The 27,216-nt window shown below is 41.0% G+C and overlaps 1 protein-coding gene across 2 annotated transcripts in view; it reads left to right on the top strand.

Annotated features, from left to right (window-relative positions):
* GTPBP3 (GTP binding protein 3, mitochondrial) overlaps positions 1-26,805 on the top strand; it is an 85,640-nt gene extending 58,835 nt beyond the window's left edge. The window contains exons 7-11 of one of the 2 annotated variants that reach the window (XM_073661063.1): positions 4,786-4,858; positions 8,487-8,630; positions 15,938-16,103; positions 19,326-19,616; positions 26,511-26,805. In XM_073661063.1, the coding sequence (XP_073517164.1) occupies positions 4,786-4,858; positions 8,487-8,630; positions 15,938-16,103; positions 19,326-19,616; positions 26,511-26,742 (906 nt within the window). In that variant the 3' untranslated portion in view covers positions 26,743-26,805. The remainder of the gene's footprint in view (positions 1-4,785; positions 4,859-8,486; positions 8,631-15,937; positions 16,104-19,325; positions 19,617-26,510) is intronic. The other variant, XM_073661062.1, reaches the window with a different exon arrangement.
* Positions 26,806-27,216: the final 411 nt, after the last annotated feature.

The raw sequence follows: 27,216 nt of genomic DNA, 5'->3' as shown, positions 1-27,216 counted from the left end.
AGCCAGCCTGACACGAGATCATTGTTGCAGCATAACACGTGACGTTGCCCCAGGTCGTCTGATCAAAATAAGGGCTGCCGATGCTGGCAGATTTGAGGCGGTTCTTGGAGCTCCTGTCCAATGGATACAGAATACTGGGTCCTGTGAATCGATTCACACCATCACTACTAGACAGTCTAAGAATGCACCCAATTTATCCATATGGCGTATTTTAAGACTAGACTAAGTTTACACTGCCTATTAGCTTTTAGCGCAGTGTTTCTCACATTAAACCATCTCCTTTGCAATAAAGCCATTCCCTTTGTCGGACAAGTCTTAAAAAGTGTTTAAAATTTAACGCAAGACATGAAAGCCATTTTTTTTTGCACTAATTTCACACCAGAATTCAAACGCATTTAGCTGATAAATATGCCCCAATATCTACATTTTCCCTGGTTTGAATACTGGCAGTTATACATATCAATGTAAAAGTTGTTTGGTGATTTTAACTCTCACAATGGAGTAGATCTAAAAATAGTGTAAAAGAAAACTGTCTATGGCAACCAGTCACGGAACAGCTTTGAGTTTTCAAAACCACGCTAAGAAATGAAAGCTGGGCTGTGATTGGTTGCTGTGAGCAACAAAGATAGTTTTTCTTTTACAGATCTTTCATATAGCTAACCCAAGGTCTCTATGATAACATTGCTACTGTTGGAAATCAAAACCAAATTGGGCAAATTTTATCATCAGAATCTTTCTTAAGGCTTTGGGCCTTTAAGTTCAAGTGATAATATTCCCTACCCATCACCATTATTGGGGGACTTATGTCCCTGTTATCCCCTGGTCTGACTACACTAGTCAGTCGAAGTTGAACATATTAATAAATATTTTAGTTTTTGTTTTCTTTAAATGCTGTATTTTTCTAAAGCAATGCTTATATCAACATGATAGTTGTTTCTATATTATTGTTCTGATCATTTCTCATGCACTTTATTTTTGATTTTGTCAGTTTATTAAAAGGCTTCATATGAGAATTGAAACTGCAGCTTTCCTAATCACATGTCAGGACCGCTGTACTCTGAAGAAATATAGCTCGAGATATATCAACTACCAGAAGAGCTGCCGTCATAAGAACACATACCTTAGTCGAGGAGCAGCACTGACATGAGACGGAATAAATCTTTTCACTGACTGAGCACATATACCCAATCTGTTGAGCAACGTAAGTCGGAAGAGGTCCCGTTGTGCTCAGTCAGTGAAAAGATTTATACTGTCTCATGTCAGCGCTGCACCTCGAATGACAGAGGTATGTGTCCTTATGACGGCAGTCTCAACCTCTGGTTATTTACTCTGTCCTGACTAGTACTACCACAGCTGGAATTATGCCCAGGCACCATGTTTATCACATTCTTGGAGAATCCCTTTAATTGCACACTATTTCTAGGTATTTTACAAATATTTTTTTACTTAAATGGGTTATTCACTTTATCTTTTGTATCATTATTATAGGATTTCATTTCATTTAATTTTTCATCGTCCTGTATATGTTACTGCAGCTTTCGTCACAGACTGCACTGCTTTTCTGTCCACAAAATGGCTGCTGATAGGAAAGCATCTATATATATAATCGTCTTATCCCGTCTGTCTGTCTGTCCTGGAAATCCCGCGTCGCTCATTGGTCTGGCAGCGGCCAATCAGCGCCGCGGGATTTCTGAAAAAAGATGGCGGCCGTTAGCGGCTCATCTGGCGGACGGAGGTCAGCGGCGATGCAGCGGGGAGATGAGCGGCGCTAGCAGCACAACTACCCCGACTGGCGCCGCTGACCTCCATGCGGCTAACATCGGAAGATCAGCGGGTTGGCCCGGTGATCTCCCGACAGCAAGTGTGAACGGAGAACCGGTCGGGATGCTTCTGCTGCGAGCAGCCGCTCATCTCCCGGCTTCTCGCAGCAGAAGGAGCCGCACAGGCAGCGCTGCTCCCCGGTCCTCGCTAATACGGAGCCGCACAAGCAGCGCCGCTCCCGGGCCCACACTAATACGACGCTGATGGTTGCGGTGGCCGGCCGCGACCAATCAACGAGATGGGCGGCAAATGTAAACACCGCTCTGCTGATTGGTCGCGACCAATCAGCGATTTTGGCTCCAAATTTAAACACCGCTCTGCTCATTGGTCCCGGCGCCGGCCAGCCGAGACCAATCAGCGAGATTGCCGCCAAATTTAAACAAGCTCTCCGGTCCTCACTAACACAGTTCGCTGATTGGTCTCGGCCGCCAACCGTGACCAATCACCGATATTGCCGCCAAATTTAAACACCGTTTTGCTGATTAGTCGCGGTTGCTGGCTGCGACCAATCAGCGATTTTTGGCGCCAAATTTAAACAACGTTCTGCTGATTGCGCCCGGTTGGCCGCATACAGTCATGGCCAAAAGTTTTGAGAATGACACCAAAATTATATTTTCACATGATCTGCTGGCCTCTGGTTTTTATTAGTGTTTGTCTGATGTTTATATCACATACAGAAATATAATTGCAATCATATTATGAGTACCAATAGGTTATATTGACAGTTAGAATGAGTTAATGCAGCAAGTCAATATTTGCAGTGTTGCCCCTTCTTCTTCAAGACCTCTGTAATTCTCCCTGGCATGCTCTCAATCAACTTTTGGACCAAATCCTGACTGATAGCAGTCCATTCTTGCATAATCAATGCTTGCATTTTGCCAGAATTTGTTGGTTTTTGTTTGTCCACCAGTCTCTTGATGATTGACCACAAGTTCTCAATGGGATTAAGATCTGGGGAGTTTCCAGGCCATGGACCCAAAATCTCTATGTTTTGTTCCATGAGCCATTTAGTTATCAACTTTGCTTTATGGCAAGGTGCTCCATCATGCTGGAAAAGGCATTGTTGGGCGCCAAACTGCTCTTGGACGGTTGGGAGAAGTTACTCTTGGAGGACATTCTGGTACCATTCTTTATTCATGGCTGTGTTTTTAGGCAAGACTGTGACTGAGCTGATTCCCTTGGCTGAGAAGCAACCCCACACATGAATGGTTTCAGGATGCTTTACAGTTGGCATGAGACAAGACTGGTGGTAGCGCTCACCTCTTCTTCTGCGAATAAGCTGTTTTCCAGATGTCCCAAACAATCGAAAAGGGGATTCATCAGAGAAAATGACTTTGCCCCAGTCCTCAGCAGGCCACTCCCTGTACCTTTTGCAGAATATCAGTCGGTCCCTGATGTTTTTTCTGGAGAGAAGTGGCTTCTTTGCTGCCCTCCTTGAAACCAGCCCTTGCTCAAAGAGTCTCCGCCTCACAGTGCGTGCAGAAGCACTCACACCAGCCTGCTGCCATTCCTGAGCAAGCTCGGCACTGCTGGTAGTCCGATCCCGCAGCTGAAACAGTTTTAAGATACGGTCCTGGCGCTTGCTGGTCTTTCTTGGGTGCCCTGGAGCCTTTTTGACAACAATGGAAGCTCTCTCCTTGAAGTTCTTGATGATGCGATAGATTGTTGACTGAGGTGCAATCTTTGTAGCTGCGATACTCTTCCCTGTTAGGCCATTTTTGTGCAGTGCAATGATGGCTGCACGTGTTTCTTTAGAGATAACCATGGTTAACTGAAGAGAAACAATGATACCAAGAACCAGCCTCCTTTTAAAGTGTCCAGTGATGTCATTCTAACTTAATCATGACTGATTGATCGCCAGCCCTGTGCTCATCAACACCCACACCTGTGTTAATGGATCAATCACTAAAACGATGTTAGCTGCTCCTTTTAAGGCAGGACTGCAATGATGTTGAAATGTGCTTTGGGGGTTAAAGTTCATTTTCTGGGCAAATATTGACTTTGCAAGTACAGTAATTGCTGTTAAGCTGATCACTCTTTGACATTCAGGAGTATATGCAAATTGCCATTACAAAAAATGAAGCAGTAAACTTTGGAAAAATTACTATTTGTCTCATTCTCAATACTTTTGGCCATGACTGTACATATTCTAGAATACCCGATGCGTTCGAATCGGGCCACCATCTAGTGTGACCATATCTGTCTATCCTACAATGGAAAAATAGACAGGTCTGGTAACATGCTCCTTCATCTGCAGAGAAAGAACTAACAAGTTCCTGGTTTTGTACAGGTTATCTATACATCATCTGTAAAGATGAGTGAATCCGTACAAGGCTAATTGAAAGAATTCGGATTCTATTGAATACAATTTTTGTTGTTTGCTTTTTTGCGACTTCAACAAAATTATTGCTGGCAGGGGTGAAAGTTTTTTTTTCTTTTTTTTTTTTTCCTTCTACACTCAGCTCGCTGTTAACCTGTCCTGCCGCTGCAACAGGACTGGATTGGCCCACAGGGTAATAGTCGGGCCCCTGTAAAAGAATGGACCCTCCAACCCACTTTTTACAATAGCAGTGCTTTAACACGATTCACTGTTTATAGATAAAGTCAGCATCTAATCATTCATTAAGCATGCTACTCAGTTTATTATCGTGTAGAACCATAAGTAAATTTGTGTGCTAGGATGAGGCTATTTTTCTGGTAGGTTATTGATGATCTATTTGACACTAACCGTAGCTAGTACCTGTAGCTAGCTTAGGCTACGTACCTCTTCACTGTGTGCAACATCCTTTTCCTCGATCTTTACTCTTCACTGTGGCTTTGGGTCCTGAGTAGGCCTGTATGTCACAACACAATTTCGACAGATTCCCTCATCAATAGTCATTAGTCTTCTACTTGTAACTTAATATGCAATGTGGATACATTCAGTTTGCTGGTCTAATACCTGTGTACTTTGTTACTTACCAGGCACTTGCTCACATTGAGGCCTTCATAGATTTTAGTGAGGATGATAATGTGGAGGAAGGAGTTTTATTAGCAGGTAAGAGTTCAAATAACCTAATACAGATGTTGGATTTGCCCTGCTCTCTAAATGTTATGCACAAATATATAAAAAGTGGATATATTTCAAAATGTCACAATTATCAGAAATGCAGCCACTTCAGAATTCTCAACCTTAATTTGTTTTTACAGCTGTCTAAATCAGTCATTAATAATATACTTCAATTTAGACCCTTCTTGCCTTTCGCACTTTGCCAACCTTTTTTACATTGAGAAAACGGTCAAAAAAACAGTCGTGAGACACAATCTGTGCAAAGAAATTATAAAAGCCATATTTAAAAAAAATAACATCACTAGTTATTAAATGGTTATCACTAGTCGGTAGAGGGTTATTCTAGTTATTGTGGGTCAGAGGGAAAGTGTATCTACTATTTATTTTATGCAGTATTCATATTTCGTATAACCATTGTAAAACTTTTAAAATGTTTTAAAAATGTAGATTGACTGTCTCTGTGTGCAGCTCCCTGTACTTGTCCACATAGCGGACGGGTGCAGGTACTCTCTGCTATTTACATGCACTAGTCTGACCTGTAAATCGGACCAGACTACAGCATGCTGCAATATTTTTCACAGCACATAGGCTCACATCTGGCAGTACAGAGGCAAAAATAAGTTAATTTGAACATACCTTAAGACTGAATTATGAAATCCACATATGGTTCTAGCACGGACCATGACTTTTCAGACTGACCATTGGACTCATGGCCTGAACTCTACAGCCTCATAGACATATATATGAGAATGCTAAGTTGGGGATTCGCAGTCTGTCTTTAAATCGTAATTTCAGACCATAATATATGAATGTGTGAATGAGGCCTTAGCCCGAATTCAGCTATTCGTGTTTTACAGTCTGAGCATGGACCGTGATACATAGAGTAACCGTGGGCCTTCCAAACTCAACAGCCTCATAGGCATATATATACCTCCCAACTACGAAAGCTAAGAATGAGGGACACTTAATGCGTCATGTCAATATTTATTTTAGGCTAAGTCAGTACCTTAACTTCACCCTCCTACATGGACCCACACTGAAATATTTCTCCTAGTGAAGCCAGTTAGTGCTGCCACACAGTATGGTACCATTTTCATGGTCTCCACAATGCCCCCCAAACACAGTATGATGTCCACACAGCTCTGCTACATCAACACACACACCTTGAATGTGTCATGCTCCTCGTCAATGCTGATTAGCCATTGGATATTTCCTCCACTGTTCAGTCTATGCAGAAACTGAACATCCTGCCAGGACCTTTATGTCACGTGAGAATGGAATCGACTATGAGAAAAGCACAATACAGAAGTTTTGTTTTTGCTTGTTGGTGTTACGTGACAATCAGGGTTGCCAACTTGATTATTTTTATTTTTTCTGGACAGCTTATCAAAAAATTACAGACAATATTTTTACATACACATTGGAAAACCATAATAAATCATTATGATTATCAGTGGTACAGGTCTAAATCCTATAATTCTGATATGACGACAGCTGCTGCAGTCACTGTAAAATAATAATTATAATCAAAAATATCTGTGTAAGTTTGTTCAGCTATGAAAAAAATCACGGACACCTTAAAATATTTTTACAGACATTGCAAAAAACTGCTCTATTTTTACTGACTGTCCTGGAATTTCTGGATGGTTGGCAACCCTGATTCAAAGCACCAATGGGTCCTGGCATTACTTCCAGTCCCTGCATAGACTTCATGATGTAGGAGGATGTGATGATTCCCTGCTTCACCGTTCTATTCAGCAGCATCTGTGTCCTGAGAAGACAGATACAGCTGAAGTCAGGACATTCCCTTAACCTCCAGCAACAGCAGGACAGCTCCCCAGATTCAGGACAGTTCCGCTGGATCCGAAACGATGGCCAGTCTGTGCTTTGCAGTTTGTGCTCGGACAGTGACACATGGACGTCTGAAGTCTGCCTCCGGGCTCGTGCACACAACCGATTTTCTCGTATGAGTGATATCGGTGATATTCTATGGGGCTGTTCACATGCACGATTTTTTCCTCAGACCGAGTGGTCCGCAGAAAAAATCTGAGACCTGTCCGATTTTGACCCAAGTGATGATATCTGAGTACGGTCCAATTTTCACTGACAGACTGACATTTTAGACTGACAGAATGGAGAAGGTGGAGAAACTTTATAGATTTTTTTCTCTCCATGTCTATGAAAAATTGACACTCTGATCAGAATAATCAGACCTTTCTTCCTGGATGTGGAGAAAACAGTGGTGTGACCCTACCCTTAGGCTGATACTACATTATATCAATACACCCCTATATCCGCCACTGCTGAGGTCCTGATGTTGTGACTAGACTATCCCAACAGGATGCGTCACCGCTCTAGTCAGCCAGTCATTGAGCACTGAGCTCAGCGACTGGCTGACTAGAGCAGTGATGCTTTGACATGACCGATTTAGTCACAACACCGGTTGGGCAGCAGTGGCGGGAAGCTGGATGCTGCTAGCACTCACTAGCTAAGCAGTGGAGACAGCCCGTGTAAATGAACTATGCTCTCCACTCACTGATGTGCTGGCTCCTCCCACTGTCCTGCAATGTCACTTGCATGCAGACAGATCAGGAGGGGGATGAGGTCACCAGACAGGAGGAGGAGGCAGCCTTAACCTTTTCATGGATTGTCCTCCTCCTGCACTTTGTCCTGCTCCTAGTGCAATGTAAAGCAGACAGCTAATGCGCTGATGAAGCAGACAGCCGAGCCCCCCAAGTCATATGTGGCCCGCAAGCTTCAGGTTGGGGATCTCTGCCTTAGTAGGTGAAGCTCTGAGACAGACTATATGCTAGGCATATGCTGCATTTTAAAGGGGGTTCTAAACTTAAAGTGTAACCTTCGTTTTAATTTTTAGTTCAGAAATCAATAGTACACGTGAAAATAAGCAACTTTGTAATCTGTCTTATCACAGACATCTGCTTCTTTCTCTGCCAGAATTGACCAGTCATTATCAAAGTTCTCAATTCTGAGGTAAAATCTGTATTCAGTGAAGACTGACTTTCCCATTACTGAGATAGGAGATGGCAGCTGCTACTGATGAGATTCTATGTAGACAGGAGGAGGGGGAGGAGCTCTGCAAGTAGGAGCTCCTCCCATCTACATCGAATCTCATCAGTAGCAGCTGCCATCTCCTATCTCACTAATGGGAAAGTCTGTCTTCACTGAATACAGATTTTACCTCAGAATTGAGAACTTTGATAATGACTGATTTAATATTGATAGCAGGTTGTACGTAATATTTCACTAGTATGTTTTTGTTTTTTAATCCATTGATAGTAGAATGTACATAATATTTCACTAGTATGTTTTTGTTTTTTAATCCATTGATAGTAGAATGTACATAATATTTCACTAGTATGTTTTTGTTTTTTAATCCATTGATAGTAGAATGTACATAATATTTCACTAGTATGTTTTTGTTTTTTAATCCATTGATAGTAGAATGTACATAATATTTCACTAGTATGTTTTTGTTTTTTAATCCATTGATAGTAGAATGTACATAATATTTCACTAGTATGTTTTTTGGCTAATTTTGTTAAAATAAAAATCTATTAAGGCATCTACAGTTTTTCTTATTTTATTAAAATGTCAGTTGATGAAGTAGTTGGAAAGCTACAAAAAGAACTGGAGGAGCATCTTGGTGACAACCGGCGAGGAGAAAGGTTGAGAGGTGGAGTGCAAGTTGTCCTTACTGGAGCTACTAATGCAGGAAAAAGCAGCCTTCTCAATGAGATTAGTAAGTACTGATCAGTTGGGAAATACATTTTTAAAGAAATCCACGGCAATCATGTATTCATCATAAAATGTAGTCTGAAACTGGTTTTCATTTTTACAATTCACTGTTGTGTAATGTGAGCTTTTCCTTTTTGCCCTTTAATTTAGACTTCACGTTTGGGCTTCAGTGGGGGCAGCAGACGCTTGACTGCATCAGAGAGATTTTGTTAGCTTTTTTCACGTATCTAACGTAGTGTATATTTGTATTCCTCATGACATAACCATGATGGAACATGTTTTCTTAGAACTAAGACTTGCTGTCTTAGTATTGTCCAGATTTATGGTTCTGGCATATGGCCATTCGTAAACCTGGCGTATTTTTACATGGTCTTGTCTAAATGTAGTTGGTTTACTTTGTGCCACAAATTTGTTCCACAATTCTGGTGCATTTTTGGCTCCCAGTGTTGCAGCATAGACTACACTCCTTCTCTGAAACCACACCTTGTCCAACAAGACGCATAAAGTATCTAAAAGACGTGATAAATTTGGTGAAGGTATTGAAGCACTTTTTTTGGCACAAAGGTATGCCTAAATTGTGGCACATTTAGCTTCATACATCTTCCCCTATGTCTTGTTCTGTTCACCTAGCATTCCTCCTGAAGTGCTATATATAAATTGACTATTGGATATTGTCTTCCCTTTGCCAAAAGCAATGGTATTAGCAACTCTAACACTGTCCAGATATTAAAGGAAGTTTACCGAGCTTGTAAACCAGATGATGCCGTCATAGATGAGAAGCATTTACTGTATTTTTCATTCTCCCAGTCGTGTGCTTCACCTTTTGATTTGATGCTGCCAGGACTTACATGCATGCCCCTACACAGGCATCTTGGCTACAAATGGTACATCAGTAAGTGATACATCTTACTACATGTAAAGCATTTGAGCATAAATGTAAAGATTGAAAATCCCTCTAAAGAGATTTTTGAGCATCAGCATTTTGATGTCTATTAAGAGTGGGGGTCCAAATCTTGGCACCATTTTACATCAGCTGTTTGAAGCTCCGTTGCACTAGAACCCTGCAGCGTCTTTCATTGCTTTGTCTACCTGTGTGTCATTAGCTTAGTGGTGGCAGCGTGGGGTGCTGCATGGTCCCATTAAGGTGAAAAGGACACCGCTACAGTACCCTGGACTGTCGCTACTAAGTAAGTTAACAAAATGTTGTAAACATTGAAGTCCCTACCAGACTCGCATCACTGCTGCCCCTTTAAAGTAGCTGATCAATGAGGTTTGCCGGCATACAGGCACCAGCTAGTATTGATGGTTTATCCTATCAATAGGTAATCAATAATCTCTATTTCTTTTACGAGACATCTCCTTAAAAGCCTAAAATACATGCATGAAAATATTGGTTGAGTGTAATAAACTCACTTCAATAGAAATTTCAATGTTCCTTCCAGTATTGTTGCAGCGTTATACATTTCTTTTGAATAGATGATTATTGGTACACTGTGTCCATTTCACTGTACAATGTTCCTATAAGAACATCCCAAGGCTAAAGCTACACATATAAATGTGGCGTCTTATATATTATATTTGTATGTACAGCCATTTGATTAATTGACTATTGTGGTCAATTGCTGTTGCACAAGCTTTCCCTATTGAGCTATTTTACCAGGGGACTCATCATGTGCAATCTGTCATGTGTCCACAAGGTGGCACTGCTGTGTATGGAAATGTACATTCAGACACCAGACTGTAAAGCGTTTATTCACTTCTCGACACAACATATTAATAATGTTATATGATTGCATGTAACAAATATTTCATTAATTTATTTATTTTATTCTACATTCAATTTTCATATAATTTTTTTTCTAGTTTTAATTGAGATTCATATCTAAGTATTTAAAATGGGCATCAGGTGCTAAGATTATATTTGATTCTATGTAAGCTGTTCTGCATAAAAAAAGTCATATGTGAGTTTATCATGTCTGTATTTTCACACTTGTATTTTCCATATCTTTGGGTGCCACTCTTGTTGTGGACTTCCAAATTGGTATATTTTTTTGAGAATTGAAGGAGAACGGCAAATCCTCAAATCTAAATGTTCGTTCTTTATTGAGTATCTATAAAAAATAGAAAAAATGTTAAAATCCACATGGCATGGTCTGAAAATTTGCTGATGTGTTCCTGGCATCTCAGCGCACTTATTCATAGTGAATAATGGTGCTGAGACTCAAGAAACGCATCAGTGAATTTTTAGACCATGCCATGTGGATTTTAACCTTTTTTCTGTTTCTTATGAACAATCAGTAAAGAAGTAACATATTTTATGAGATTTGTGGATGTGCCATGTGTAAGCTGTTATTAGTTCTCTGTTGGTTTTTATCCTTTAAAGGGAATCTGTCACTAGGTTTTTGTCACCTAATCTGAGAGCAGCATAATGTAGGGGCAGAAACCCAGATTCTCATTCCTGGACTGCTTGCTGTAGTTTTAATAAAATCATTATTTTATCAGCAGGAGATTATCATTAGAAGACTAGTAAACCTGCTGCCATGTGGTCCAACCACAGATTTCTGCCTATGGACAGTTTACACAAAAATCTGTCACTCATTGGTGTGGGCAGGGGTATACAGAGCTCAGCATTCAGAGGACTGCTACATCTGCAGCAGAGAAACAGTGATTTTATCAAAACTGCAGGAACCAGTAAAGTAAGTGACATTTCTAGCATCAGGGTCTCTGCCCCTGTATCATTCAAGAGAGGGTAGTTAAAGGGAATCTGGTACCAGGTCACCTCAGATGGGTAACCTGTTGCCAGACTCCCTTTAATTACCCTGTCTTGAAGTCAAGCCCATAGACATGCCACAAACACAGCATCCATGCTTCATTATTAGCTAGATAACATTTAGGAGCCTCATTCATGGAAATACAGAAGAACAAGCTATAGCATTTTTTTTCTGGTAAAAGCTTGCTACCTAAGCCCCACCATGTATTACCCTAGCCTTATCCCAAGCCAATACTGTTCTCTGACTCTCTAGTACTAATGATGTTCTTCAATTGTTCCATATTGTACTTCTCACAACAAAGTGATGTCCTTTATTCTACATGGCAGCACCCATACTATACATACAGTAGTGCCTGAACAGTGGTGAAAAGTACATCATTGCCCTTACACTTGTAACCATCGCGTTGTATTCCACACAAAATGGTCTTTGTCGCATAGCTCTGACAATAAATCAATAATCACGGAAGAGTCTCTTAACAGACTAATTATTGGTGCAGAAGTTCCTAAATGCTCCAAACACAGTATACTAGTAATACATCTGTCTCCTCTAAACTTCACACCTCAGGAATATACATTAGACGTATACTCCTAGAAAAGCTTCTGGCCATATCTATCAAGATCCATTTATCCTACAGAGGCCAAAATTGTATCCTCTTGTTCTCCTTAGGGCTATTATTCCTCAATACATCTTTCTTTTTTGTGGTATAAAATAGCATGGAATTTCATACAAAGGTATGTAGTAAAAACATGTACTGCATGGTTTACCTCTTTCACACTAGGCCTGTACAGAGGAGTACCATATTTTTCGGACTATAACACGCACCGGACCATAAGCTGCACCCAGGTTTTAGACGAGGAAAATAGAAAAAAAATGTAAGCAAAAAATATGGTCATGATGCACTGTTAAGGGGGAGGGGGTCTGCTGCTGACACTGTTATAGGGGTAATGTCCCCCAATTCTGTTAATATCCCCCATCCTGGTATATATGCCCCCCTTCCTATTATATGTGGCCTCCATCCCCATCCTGGTATGCATGGCACCCCTCATCCCCATCCTGGTATGCATGGCACCCCTCATCCCCATCCTGGTATGGGGAATTGGATGTTTCGCCCCCAGCAATTCGCCCTCGGGTACATTTCGCCCCTGCACATTTGGTCCCCAGCATTTGGTCCCCAGGATGTTTTGCCCCCGCACATTTCATCCCCGCACATATCGCCCCCAGTTCGCCCCCGATTGTTCGCCCCGCGAAATGTGCGGGGGCGAACTGCTGGGGGGAAATTGCTGGGGGCGAACTGCTGGGGGTGAAACTTCCTATAACCCCTGGTATGCATGGCACCCCTGATCTCCATCCTGGTATGCATGACACCCCTGATCCCCATCCTGGAATGCATGGCACCCCTCATCCTCATCCTGGTATGCATGGCACCCCTCATCCTCATCCTGGTATGCATGGCACCCCTCACCCCCATCTTGGTATGCATAGCACCCCTGATCTCCATCCTAGTATGCATGGCACCCCTCATCCTGGTATGCATGGCACCCCTCATCCTCATCCTGGTATGCATGGCACCCCTCACCCCCATCTTGGTATGCATAGCACCCCTGATCTCCATCCTAGTATGCATGGCACCCCTCATCCTGGTATGCATGGCACCCCTCCATCCTGGTATGCATGGCACATCCCCGTCCTTTTATGCATGGCACCTCTGATCCCCATCCTGGTATGCATGGCACTCCTGATCTCCATCCTGGTATGCATGGCACCACTCATCCTGGTATGCATGGCACTCCTCATCCTTTTCCTGGTATGCATGGAACCACTCACCTTTCTTCCCTCTGCTCCAGCACTGCTGCCAGCACTAATCTCACTGTGTGAGCCGCGCATGATATCACTGCCATGCGCCCTCACAAGGTGAGATCATCTGCCGAAATAGTCACTGCTCCCTACGCCAGGACTGTGTGCGTGGGGAGCAGTGACTTTATTCTGCTTAATAGCTGACACACAGTGTAGCCTCAGCGCTGCTCCTGATGCTGCCGGGCGATCGCGTGTGCCCGCTATTAAAGACCATGAATATTCACCCCTCTCCACTCCCATGGGCGTGGAGAGGGGGGGGGGAATATTCATGCTCTTTAATAGCGGGCACACATGGATGCCCGGCCGCGGGCTATTAAGAAGAATGAATATTCAGTGCTCCCCACGCCCATTTTGTAAGGAAACATCAGGCTTGGGATTCTGGTACCACACTGTAGTCACCCTTGCTTTTAAATGTACACTAAATATATAATGTGCTGATTTTCATAGTGCAGGACAACAATAGCAACCAATGTATATATTATGCCTTTACATGTTTCTTGTTAACTCTCTGTATTCAGAGAAGTTTACAATCAATGGCTGAACTGCAACCGGCCTAAATTTCCTTATGAGAGGTTAAACAGTCACTGGCCGCGTCAGTTACAGTCTCTGTTCTGTTTCCTTCCCTTAAAGTGTGTCCCATTGTGTAAGTATGTACTCTAAATTTAAGGATGTGACCCTTTTTTAGAGCTATTGAGAATACCTAATGTTTTCAGCCTCCCCTCCTATTTGTAATAGTTGAAAAAGTCAAGTGTCAGAGAATTGATGAGAAATATGTGTACGAGATTGTTTGAGTTCATCATTTTTCTTTTACTGTTTAGCTTTTTGTTGGTGGTGGTGTTGACAGGTCATAACATAGTGATATGGTAAATTACATATATGGGAAATATTATGGTTTATAGACCACTGTCATTTTTCAATGATAGTTTCCATACCATTTACAATGTGAACTTTTTGTGTTCCTGAGATGGAAGTTGAAGAATATTTTGTATGTATGAAATTTTAATCTTTATGGGCCTAATGATTGGTGTTGTAGTCCCAAGGAGACACCTTTTTATTGTTGTAAGGCTGGTGAGAGAGTCATGTAATTATTCATAATATTTTATTTAATATATATTTGTTTGGTTCTTTTGGACACCGCAGTGCTGGGCTTTTTCCATAAATGTAAAGTTAAAGGGTGTGTACAGTAAAGAAAGAAAAGAAAAAAAAAAGCCTTAGAGAATTTTGAGTAATATAATCTCTGTCGAGGACCTTCATTTCTTGGCCAGGCTGAAGAGTGATTACAAAGAGCGTCTTTCACTGTAAAGGATCTGTCCTTTTCACAGACACATTAATATGAATGTGCACTGTGTAAAACTTTATTTCTGCTGTGGTGGCACTGCAGGTTTCCAGCCAGCGCTGAATGGCCGCAGGGATTGTGTGACATAAAAATGTCACACTAGCCCCTGGAGAGTCGGTGCCTACACCTCTGGAACAGGTCTGTCACTGGAGGAGAGGATAAGTGTTGTTATTTTACTGGGGGGAAACAAAGGAATTGGGAGGGGGTTGTTCGAGTAGTAGATGTTGTTGCGAGACCACTGGGAAAAAGGCAAATTATAGCAATTAGCATCAACAATTAGAATACCAATTACGATATCCATTTGTAGTTTGTGTGGAAGTTTTTATGAGGATTGAAAATGTTTTCAACAACAACAAAAGCATCCTTCGTATTGCGTACCTGCTCAGTGGTACTGAAGATGTAGATAATTTTGCCTAGAATTAAAGCAGGGACAAAATCCTTTTACACTTTTCTATTAGTTTAACTAATTCTGTGATGCAAATAAAAACTCTGAATTCTGAGATATAGTCAGGCATCATTTGTGCAGAAGGGCAATAGACATGAACAAGGAACATCTATTTTTTTTTTATTTCTATATACGTATATATATTTTTTTAAAATCAGATAATTTTTGTTAAAGTGTTTTTTTTCCACTTTATTTCTAATTCTATATAAATTTCAGCAATTCCAAGGTATTGTCTTGTGTTTTTGAATGGATAAAGTTGCTAAGTAAATACAAGCAACTTTGCAATTTACCTAAAAATCCACACTGTTCTCAAAAATGGGGGTATTTTTAATCCTATAGTATACAGTTCATTGCCTAGCTTATCGGCCACCCTGCAGTCTCCGTATGGCTAGATACCTAGAAAATGAGTGCATGCTTCTAGCAGGCTTTTTACTGTAGATCCTGCTCACATTGCTCTGAAGCTGGCTGGAACGTCTGATTATAATGATGGCTGGACCATACATGATGAGCACTGTTTACCTATTGTGTCCCCTCTGTTTCCTCATAGATTGTAAGCTTATGAGCAGGGCCCTCACTCTGTATTACTTTATAATGTCTTTATTGTCTGTACATATCCCCTCTCAGTTGTAAAGTGCCACGGAATATGTTGGCGCTACATAAATAAAATTATTATTAGATTATTATTATCCTTCATTTTACCCCATACTTTAAATAATAAGAGTGATTAGGCAACATTCAGGAGATGTACTGTGTGCACCCAGTTCTAGTATATATAATGGAGATCTACTACCTAACATAATGGCATGTTTAACATAAAAAAGACATGTCTGTAGTGTTGACAGCTTCTATTTGTCACTAGCATACAAGTAAGCATTCATACCTTTATTTTTATTTTTTTATTTTAGGCCAGAAACCAACTGCCATAGTTTCTTCCATACCTGGCACAACTCGAGATGTGGTTGAGGCAACCCTGAATATTGGAGGGTATCCTATTATCCTGTGTGACACTGCAGGTCTGCGGGATTCTGAGGATCCTATAGAGAGGGAAGGTGTGAGACGGGCCAGGGCAAGGTGATCAAATCATCCAAGATCCAGTTTTATTCATAATAACAATATAATATCATAGCATTTTATATTTAGAGAAGCCTTCGCCCGTCAGCGCCTGCATCGGGCCCCCTCCCTCCGTCAGCACGAGCAATGATGAGGGAGCGTCAGATGACGCTTCCACCCCCATCATTCTGCCTTGGCGTCTGACGTGTCAAAGCAGCGGGCACAATGACGTCATTACAGCGCACCCGCTGTACTGAGATGTGCAGCACTTCACACCAAACGCCCAGGAGACCGAAGCATCAGGAAGAAGAAGGAGACGTGAGTATTGTATTTACTTCAGTAACTGGTGGCCATTATAGAGTATTGAGGACCATGGGGGGTGTATTATATTGTATGGAGGGCCATGGGGGTTGCATTATATTCTATGGAGGACCATACAGGGGTGCATTATATTCCATGGCGGACCATGGAGAGTGCATTATATTATATGGAGGACCATGGGGAGTGCATTACATTATATGGAGGACCATGGGGAGTGCATTATATTGTATGGAGGACCATATTGAGTGCATTATATTCTATGGAGGACCATATGGAGTGCATTATATTGTATGAGGGACCATATGGAGTGCATTATATTGTATGGAGGACCATGGGGAGTGCATTATATTGTATGGAGGACCATGGGGAGTGCATTACATTTTATGGAAGACCATGGGGAGTGCAGTATACTATATGGAGGATTATGTGGGTCAAATTATACTATGTGGAAGGCTATGTGGGGCCATTATATTTGGAGGGCTATGTGGGGGTCCATTATCTGTATGCAAGCAATTATACAGTGTGAAGGTTTGTGTGGGGTCCATCATATTGTGTGGAAGGCTGTTTGAGGGCCATTATACTATTTGGGGGGCTAGTGCGGGCCATTATACAATGTGGAGCGGTGTGGGGCCATTATATTGTATGTAGACCCATTATACTGCATGAAGGGTTGTGTTGGGGTCATAGATGGGGGATCATACTGTGTTGGGGTCACCATACTTTGTCTTGTGAGTTGAGGGGGGTACAGTAAAGTCATTATACTGTGCATGTGGTGGCTAATGTGGAAGACTTCACCATGGGGGTATCATACTGTGTTTGGGGGACACTTTTGTTGGCATCATACTTTATGTGGGCATTGAAAGAGGAATCTAGGACTACAGCAGGAGGAAAATTACTATGTAAAGGCTGGAAAGTTGGGGGATATGCTCTTCTGTGACCCCGACAATTATTATTATTATTATTTTTTTTTGGGGGGGGGGGGGGGCGTGATTTCTATGCATACCTCTGCTCACCTGACTGCATTGTGTCAATTGTAAAGTTTGGTGGAGGAGAGATAATGCTATGGGGTTGTTTCTCATACATTAATTTAGGCTCTTAATTCTAGTGAAGGGAAAAATGAATTCTTCTGCATTCCCAGACAGTTGTATGCTTCCAGCTTTGTGGGAACAGTTTGGAAAAGGCCATTTTCAGTTCCAGCATAACTGTCCCCAAGTGCACAAAGCAAGGTCCATAAAGGCATGATTGGGTGAGTTTTATATGAAAGAACTTGACTGGCCTGCGATCTGTTATAGCCACAGAGGGGGAGGGAAACTCCATATTAATGTGTGTGAATATGGAGTCCTTACCTCAGCCCCATCGAACACCTTTGAGATGAAAGACGGATTCACACATTCGTGTGATGCACAGACCAGCTTTAGATCTCCTGACCCACACTCAGCAGCCTCATATATGGCTATAAAACTGGAAAGTTCATATCAGGGACCGTGTATTGCAGTCCAAGTGCTGAACACGAAAAACAGATGTGTGAATCTGGCTGAACTAGAATGGAGATTGCAAGCCTGGTCTTCAGCCAACATCCAGACATCATAAATGCTCTTCTGGTTGAATGGCAAAGATTCCCACAGAAAAACTCAAAAATGTTGTAGACAGTCTTCCCAGAAGAGTGGAAGCTGTTATAATTGCAAATGGGGGAACAACTCCATATTAGTCCCCATGGATTTAGAATGGGATGTCAAAAAAGCTCCTGCAGGTGTCTGAATGCATTGTCCATAGAGTGTATAGGTACAATTCTGCTTCTAAAGTTGGCTATACACATTAAAGGTTTTTACGCCCCTTTGCACTTTTTAGGTTGTGATATCATGTGTAACATATAACTTAGTCACTTTGGCTTTTTACTATTCTGACACCAATTAAAAACTTCCTGCTAAGAGTAGAGGATGAACGTCATCAAGGCAAACAACTTAATCAAACTGTGCTTCACCCTTTGCCTTCTGCCAAAAAGTCATTTTCTGTGATGAACTAGGTTCCTGCTAAGTGCCAGGCAGAGACAATAATCCTGCGCAGAGACGCACAGATGCATCCTTTGTACACAGTGTTATTGTGTGAGATTGAAGGTGAAGACTTGTTGCTGGCATGACATTTATGTGTTCACGTAGAAAAACAACTTGTCTTACCCATCTGTTACACCTTCTAGAAGAATAAGGCAGCAATATGTCATTGGGTATTTCTGAGACTGATTGCCAGGGTTGCCAACCATCCAGAAATTCCTGGACAGTCCGAAAAAATTGGTCACTTTTTTGCCCTGTCCTTTAAAAAAAATAAATAAATTGAGAAGTCCATAATTTTTTTTGAGGCTGAAGAAACTTATTTGAATTATTTTGACTCTAATTATCATGATTTGACTGTTCACAGAGAATGCAGATATTGTCTTCATATCAGAGTTATGGGCTGTAAACATTTATCACTTATAATCATAATGTTTTATTATGGTTTTCCAAAGTGTCTGTAACAAATATTGTCTGTCAGTGATTTTGTGATAAACTGTCCAGAACAAATAAATAGTATAGGTAAGTTGGCAACCCTGCTGATGGCTCCTCAGACTTTGTTCATAAAATGGTTTGAGAGCGTCTTTCCTTGATTCTGCTAACCTAAAATCATCTTGTAAAAGCCACATTTACAAAAAAAAAAAAAAAAAAACCTTGCATGATTTACAATTAAGTGTAAATTATAATTATGTAGAATAGTTGCAGGCACAATGATGCTCAGTATATAATGTAACCAAGGTGTTTCCCGTTTCATAAATTTCTGGGCTAAATAACCCTTTTCTCCAAACAAGCAATTCTACTTTAACTAAGAAACATTATTAGTAATTAGGTTTGTCACTGTACTTCATTATCTAATGCCTACTATTTTTTTGTTTAGGGTGGGGGAGGCAGATATTCTTGTAGCAGTGATAGATGTCAGCAGTGGTTTACTATCTCGGGAAGCGCTGCTTGCCCACCTACAGAACCTCTACTCCGGCTTGCAAGGAGATGGACCCAACAATGTTATTGTGGCACTGAACAAAGTAGACCTGCTAAGCCAAGAAAGTATTTTTAACATAGAGAAGCTATGCCAGAAATCTGGACTACCGCCAGTATGTCTTCTGTCTTGCCACACAAAAGAAGGAATCAGCAAGTTCCTGGGAATCCTCAGAGACCGATTGGAAGCAATGTGAGATGCTTATTTTTTAAGTACTTTTCAATGGTGCATTTTATTTTACCTTTTAAGTACAAATAGATAAAATTGATCCATTAGTTAAAAATCAAGACATTACATCAATATAGACATACCCTGAGGAGGCAGAAAACAGCATATGTAGTATGATGCAACATATTTTTAAGGTTAGCTGTACCACCTAAGTAGACTGATGACACTTGGCTTAAATTGAATATTTCACCAGAAAATGACTTATTCTTGAAATCAGGATTTTGTGTTAAATGTATTTTTTTTAAACTTTTTTGGCAATATTTGTTTTCCATTTAAAAATTTGTAATCTTGCAATTTTCACACTGGCCACTAGGGCTTTTTAGACTACACTTTGTTTCAGGAAATCCAAATGTATATTAGCAACAAATGAATCCGATCCTATATTTTGTGTTGAATCCTCTGAGTGTGTATAAAGGTCAATGTGAAGGAAAGATAGTAGGATCTATTGCAGGAATCCCAAACTCGTGGTCCGTGGGAGTCATGTGGCCCCCAAAGCTCCATTGTGTGGTCTTCGGGTACCTGAGACTATCGCGGCCCTGTCCAGGGCCGCCAATTTCAGCGATCCTTTTCAACTGAATGTGCATCCTCTGACGCACATTCAATTGAAATGTATTGCGGCACAGAGACCGACGCTGGCTTTGTTGCAGGAAGAGGACACTGTTTACCGAGGTCAGGTGAGAAGATTTTTTTTTTTGTGTGTGTAAAGAGCGACAGAATGTTGGACATTGTTACATGTACAAGATGGGGACATTACTATATGAAGGGAATTAGGAAGGGGATCATTATTACAGGATGGGGGACTATTATTACAAGATAGGGGACATTATTACAGGATGGGTACCATTACTACAGGACGAGGGATATTATTACAGGACGAAGAACATTATTACATGATTCGGGACATTATGACAAGACAGGGACCGTTATTACATGATTGGGAACATTATTACAGAACAGGGGACATTGTTACTGGATTGGGGACATTGTTACTGGATGGGGGACATTACAGGATTGCGATCATTATTACTGGACAAGGCGACATTATTACAGGATGGGGACATTATTACTGGACAGGGGACATTATCATAGGACAGGGGACACGTTATTACAGGACAAGGGACATGATTACAGGACAAGGGACATGATTACAGGACAAGGGACATTGTTCTAGGATTGGGGAAATTATTATAGGACAGGGAACATTATTACAGGATTGGGGACTTTTTTGCAGGACAAGGGGACATTATTACTGGACTGGGTACATTATTATAGGATTGGGGAAATTATTATAGGATTGGGGAAATTATTACAGGACAAAGGCACATTATTACAGGATTGGGGACATTATTACAGGATTGGGGACATTATTACAGGATGGAGGCCAGAATTACTATATGGGGCTAATTGTAAAACAATAATACTGTATGGGGCCGATTGCGAGACAGAAAAAAGGAAAACATTTTTTTTTTTAAATATTCAAAATAAAGTATGAAAAAATAACTGAAAAATATTTGACCACTAAAAATGCTGTTTTTTTGTAAAAACTGAAGTAAAAAAGAAGGACCTGTGCCATAACCCATTTGATAAACACCATTAAAAAATAAAAAACAGACAAAAAATAAAAAACAATGATGATCAAAAAGTCATATCGAAAAAAAATGGTATCATTGAAAACTTGATCAACTCCCACAAAGAACGCAGCCCTTCCTATTCAAACGTTTTCTATGTCCGGCCCATTTACCCTGCTGAGTTTGAGACCACTGGTCTAGTGTGAATGGTAGGTTGATTTTTTATTTTTTTTTGTCATCAGCCGTGGATAGATTTTACCTGAAATTGTAATCCTGCCTTTGATGATAATGCGCCTTCTGAAAAATTTTCCTGAAAGAACGAACATAGCCCCAGTGGTCAGTGTGAAAATTGCAAGATTATGTATGTTTTTTTTCTTTTACTACAGATTACGAAATGAAAAAAAAAGACAAAACACTTCAGATTTATTTATTTTTTAAATACATGGAACACAAAAACCTGATTTCAACAATAAGTCATTTTTAAAGGCACTCCTTTTGATGAGCGGCATGATTAGGTCTCTTGTCTACTTGACATGCATGTCTGATACAACATTCTATTTGCCTAAATGTCACAGTACAGGACTACACCTACACTTTTTCCAGAAAATAGTGCAGTGTTCATGCATACAGTGCAACACATTACGCAGAAGGTGCTATGAAATTATGCAAAAGAAAAATATCATATACCGTAAATCACCTAGATAATGCTACACTGTGTCCATATAGATCTTGCTACACAGTAAAAATATAATACTGCCTCATGTTTACAGTGTCCAAAAAATTAGTGTTCTACAGTGTACTTATTAACAGTGCAATAACATGCTCAGAAATGCTTTCTTAGTACTATACTGTGCCTTCATCTGTCCTCAAATCTTTCCAGTGTGCAAAAGTGCCCCAATATTTCTAGAAAAAGAACTTCCTTAATACTATACAGTAATTCTATAATGCTGGGGTGGGCAATTAATTTTCCAGAGGGCTCACATGAGACCGTGACTTTAGTGGACTGCCGAACCAATAGGCTGAAATTAATTCTGCTCAGTATTAATATTATCATATTAATTATAATTATTTTATATTAATATTAATTGTATCACTTAATATTGAGCAGAATTATGTATACTGACCTCCCCATACCATAAGAGCCCCCACATAGCCTCCTACAGTTAGGTCCATATATATTTGGACAGAGACAACATTTTTCTAATTTTGGTTCTAGACATTACCACAATGAATTTTAAACAAAACAATTCAGATGCAGTTGAAGTTCAGACTTTCAGCTTTCATTTGAGGGTATCCACATTAAAATTGGATGAAGGGTTTTTGGAGTTTCAGCTCCTTAACCCCTTAAGCCCCGGAGCATTTTCCATTTTTGCATTTTCGTTTTTGCTCCCCTTGTTCCCAGAGCCATAGCGTTTTTATTTTTTGGTCAATATGGCCATGTGAGGGCTTATTTTTTGCGGGACGAGTTGTACTTTTCAACGCCATTACTAGTTTTACCATATCCTGTACGGGAAAACGGGAAAAAAATTCCAAGTGCGGTAAAATTTCAAAAAAAGTGCAATACCACAGTTGTTTTTTATTTATTTTTTTTTTTACCACGTTCACTGAATGCTAAAACTGACCTGCCCTTCTTATTCTACAGGTCATTACGAGTTCATAGACACCAAACATGTATAGGTTCTTTTATATCTAAGTGGTGAAAAAAAATTCCAAAATTTGGTAAAAAAAAAAAAAAAAAAAAAAAAAATAGCGCCATTTTCTAAGACCCGTAGCGTCTCCATTTTTCGTGATCTGGGGCTGGGTGAGGGCTTATTTTTTGCGCGCCGGGCTGACGTTTTTATTGATACCATTTTGGTGTAGATCTGATGTATTGATCGCCCGTTATTGCATTTTATTGCAATTTTGCGGCGACCAAAAAACGTAATTCTGGCGTTTAGAATTTTTTTCTCGTTACGCCGTTTACCGATCGGATTAATTCTTTTTTTATATTGATAGATCGGGCGATTCTGAACGCGGCGATACCAAATATGTGTATGTGGGTTTTTTTTATATATATTTTATTTTGAATGGGGCGAAAGGGGGGTGATTTTAAACTTTTATATTTTTTTTATTTTTTTTAAAACTTTTTTTTTTTACTTTTTGCATGCTTCAATAGTCTCCATAGGAGACTAGAAGCAGCAACTATCCGATCGCCTCTGCTACATACAGGGGACGAGCAGGTCCCCTGCATGCAGCAGAAATGGTCCTGTGCTATGAGCGCCGACCACTAGGTGGCGCTCTTAGCGACAAGATCATGACAACCACAGGCGTCTGCTGCAGACCCTGGGTTGTCATGCACGCCCATCGGCGACCCGCGATCACGTGACGGGGTCGCCGGTGGGCGGGGCTTATGACGCGCTACCCGGAAGCGCGCGTTAAATGCTGCTGTCAGAGATTTACAGCGGCATTTAACATGTTAACAGCCGCGGGTGGATCGCGATTCCACCCGCGGCTGTTGCGGGCACATGTCAGCTGTAAGAATCAGCTGACATGTGCTCCGTTCAGTGAGGGCTCAGCGCAGCAGCCCTCACTGAACGGGCAGTACGCAAATATGCGTACTAATACGTCCCCGGTAAGTAAGGGGTTAAGATGTGCCACCCTGTTTTTAAAGGGACCAAAAGTAATTGGACAGATTAAATAATTGTAAATAAAATGTTCATTTCTAGTACTTGGTTGAAAACCCTTTGTTGGCAATGACTGCCTGAAGTCTTGACCTCATGGACATCACCAGATGCTGTGTTTCCTCCTTTTTGATGCTCTGCCAGGCCTTCACTGCGGTGGTTTTCAGTTGCTGTTTGTTTGTGGGCCTTTCTGTCTGAAGTTTAGTCTTTAACAAGTGAAATGCATGCTCAATTGGGTTGAGATCAGGTGACTGACTTGGCCATTCAAGAATATTCCACTTCTTTGCTTTAATAAACTCCTGGGTTGCTTTGGCTTTATGTTTTGGGTCATTGTCCATCTGTAGTATGAAACGACGACCACTCAGTTTGGCTGCATTTGGCTGGATCTGAGCACACATTATGGCTCTGAATACATCAGAATTCATTCGGCTGCTTCTGTCCTGTGTCACATCATCAATAAACACTAGTGACCCAGTGCCACTAGCAGCCATGCATGCCCAAGCCATCACACTGCCTCCGCTATGTTTTACAGATGATGTGGTATGCTTTGGATCATGAGCTGTACCACGCCTTCGCCATACTTTTCTCTTTCCATCATTCTGGTAGAGGTTGATCTTGGTTTCATCTGTCCAAAGAATGTTCTTCCAGAACTGTGCTGGCTTTTTTAGATGTTTTTTTTAGCAAAGTCCAGTCTAGCCTTTTTATTCTTGATGCTTATGAGTGGCTTGCACCGTGCAGTGAACCCTCTGTATTTACTTTCATGCAGTCTTCTCTTTATGGTAGATTTGGATATTGATAAGCCTACCTCCTGGAGAGTGTTGTTCACTTGGTTGGCTGTTGTGAAGGGGTTTCTCTTCACCATGGAGATTATTCTGTGATCATCCACCACTGTTGTCTTCCGTGGGCGCCCAGGTCTGTTTGCATTGATGAGTTCACCAGTGCTTTCTTTCTTTCTCAGGATGTACCAAACTGTAGATTTTGCCACTCCTAATATTGTAGCAATTTTTCCGATGGTTTTTTTTCTGGTTTTGCTGCTTAAGAATGGCTTGTTTCACCTGCATGGAGAGCTCCTTTGACCGCATGTTTACTTCACAGCAAAACCTTCCAAATGCAAGCACCCCACCTCAAATCAACTCCAGGCCTTTTATCTGCTTAATTGAGAATGACATAACGAAGGGATTGCCCACACCTGTCCATGAAATAGCCTTGGAGTCAATTGTCCAATTACTTTTGGTCCCTTTAAAAACAGGGTGGCACATGTTAAGGAGCTGAAACTCCTAAACCCTTCATCCAATTTTAATGTGGATACCCTCAAATGAAAGCTGAAAGTCTGAACTTCAACTGCATCTGAATTGTTTTGTTTAAAATTCATTGTGGTAATGTCTAGAACCAAAATTAGAAAAATGTTGTCTCTGTCCAAATATATATGGACCTAACTGTATATACAGTATGAGCCTCCACATAGCCTCCCATATACACCTTGAGCCCACATAGCCTCCTATGTACATAAAAATATCCCGTACACATGAGAAAAAAACCAGAACATACTCCCCTTGCTCCAGTTCTCCCGGTGCTCTGCCTCTGCTCCGGTCTCCGATCTGGTGCACTGAGACACTGCAGTGCACAACTGACGCGATGAAATTACATCACTGTGCCTGCTGTTTCACACGCTGATTGGTAGAAGAAGGGGCCTGCAGCTCCTCGTCCACCAATGTATTCACTGCTGTCTGCAATATGAGGATGCAGATAGCGGTGACAGCGCGTGGTGGCGGATGGATGGCGAAGGAGAGCACTATGCTCCTTGTGGGCCACTGTTTCAGACCTTCAGCTGTCAGCGGGCCAGACTGGAACAGCCAGAGGGCTGGATGTGGCTCGTGGGACGCACTTTGCCCATGTCTGTTTCTAACTTGCCTCTCCACACCCACTTGATGCCTCTTCCATGCTTTGTCTGGGTAGTCTTCAGGTGGTGAAAGTCTATTTCTGGAATACAGCCACTCCAATGTTCTTGCAGTCTGCAAGCCTGAAAAGCTTGCAACAAAATGTTTAAAAAAAAATGAGCCAGAGCATATGTTGCTATAGGTGCAATGCATAGGTGTGCATTCACACTGTGGCCACTTAAAAGACAGAACCTAATATAAAGACAAAATGAGCCCAGTAATAAGTAAGAGAATAGTAATAGTTCAAGTATATAACATAGTTGACTGAATTAACGTTATTTTGATCAAAAAAGCATAAAAGCCATCACACCGCGGCAAGGTGTACCCAATTGGGTCAGTACATTGGTTTTATATCTAGTGGGGGAATATCACTCGTGCTAAGCTGTCTAGAGCACCATATGAGAACTACTGTATTTCTGGAGCTACTCTGGTAATTGCATGCCTAGAGAAGTATTAGGGAGAGGGGAAGTGTAAATGTTGTTATGCTTCATTAGGAAGCTGGGTGACATCCTCTATGCTCGCAGTAGTGGCTGCCATTTTTGAAAGTCCACTGTAACTCAGGCACAGCTGTGTGATTAAATACTGCACACATGATAATAACATAACTGACAATAATAATAAACAGGTTATCTTGTTAAAGGGAAATATTCTTTCATTTTTACATACATATTTATTTATATTTTTTTCTTTCAGTTGTGGCGATCCTCTTCAGGGAGCCCCTACAATTACTCAGACGCGCCATAGACATCATCTTACAGCATGTTTAGATGCACTAGGGCGCTACAGTGGGCACAGGCAGCAGGACTTGGTTCTTTCTGCAGAGGAGCTGCGTATTGCTCACAGACAACTTGGTACTATCACAGGTAGGGTGAGTGCAGAGGACATTCTGGATATTATATTCAGTGATTTCTGCATAGGAAAGTGAGTCCATCCATGCCTAATCTTACTTACTATATTGTGCTGTTTTAGGTACACTGTATTTTACTGTTTAAAACATAAATAAATAAATGGAGTGTTTGTCCTTTCTGTGATTTCTATTTCTTGTTGAATATGCTCTGAACACGCAAGGGAAAATGTACCTTTAAGTGAACTGGACAAATTTGCAACACTTTTAAAAAAAGATAAATCAACACGGAGTTGAAAACCTAAAACTGGCCATAACCTGGAGGTTTTAGATGGTTTAAAAGGTTGACTTATGATTCAATAATTATGTTTTCCATCAAAGAGGAGAAGAAGCCTCTGTCAGACGCCTGTGGAGACAACTTATCTTGAGTGAATTGAATCCACATGCCCAATCCTTCTTTCCACCAACATCACCTATCAGGGGGGAGTCACAAGTCCCATATATCGTATTTTTTGGACTATAATGCGCACTGGACTATAAAAGGCATCCAGGTTT

This window comes from Phyllobates terribilis, unplaced genomic scaffold (genome assembly GCF_046119375.1).
Source record: "Phyllobates terribilis strain yellow unplaced genomic scaffold, ASM4611937v1 Scaffold_1__5_contigs__length_1240528914, whole genome shotgun sequence".
Taxonomy (NCBI): Eukaryota; Metazoa; Chordata; class Amphibia; order Anura; family Dendrobatidae; genus Phyllobates; species Phyllobates terribilis.
The sequence above is the reverse complement of the archived record's forward strand: the minus strand, read 5'-3'. Positions and strand labels throughout refer to the sequence as shown.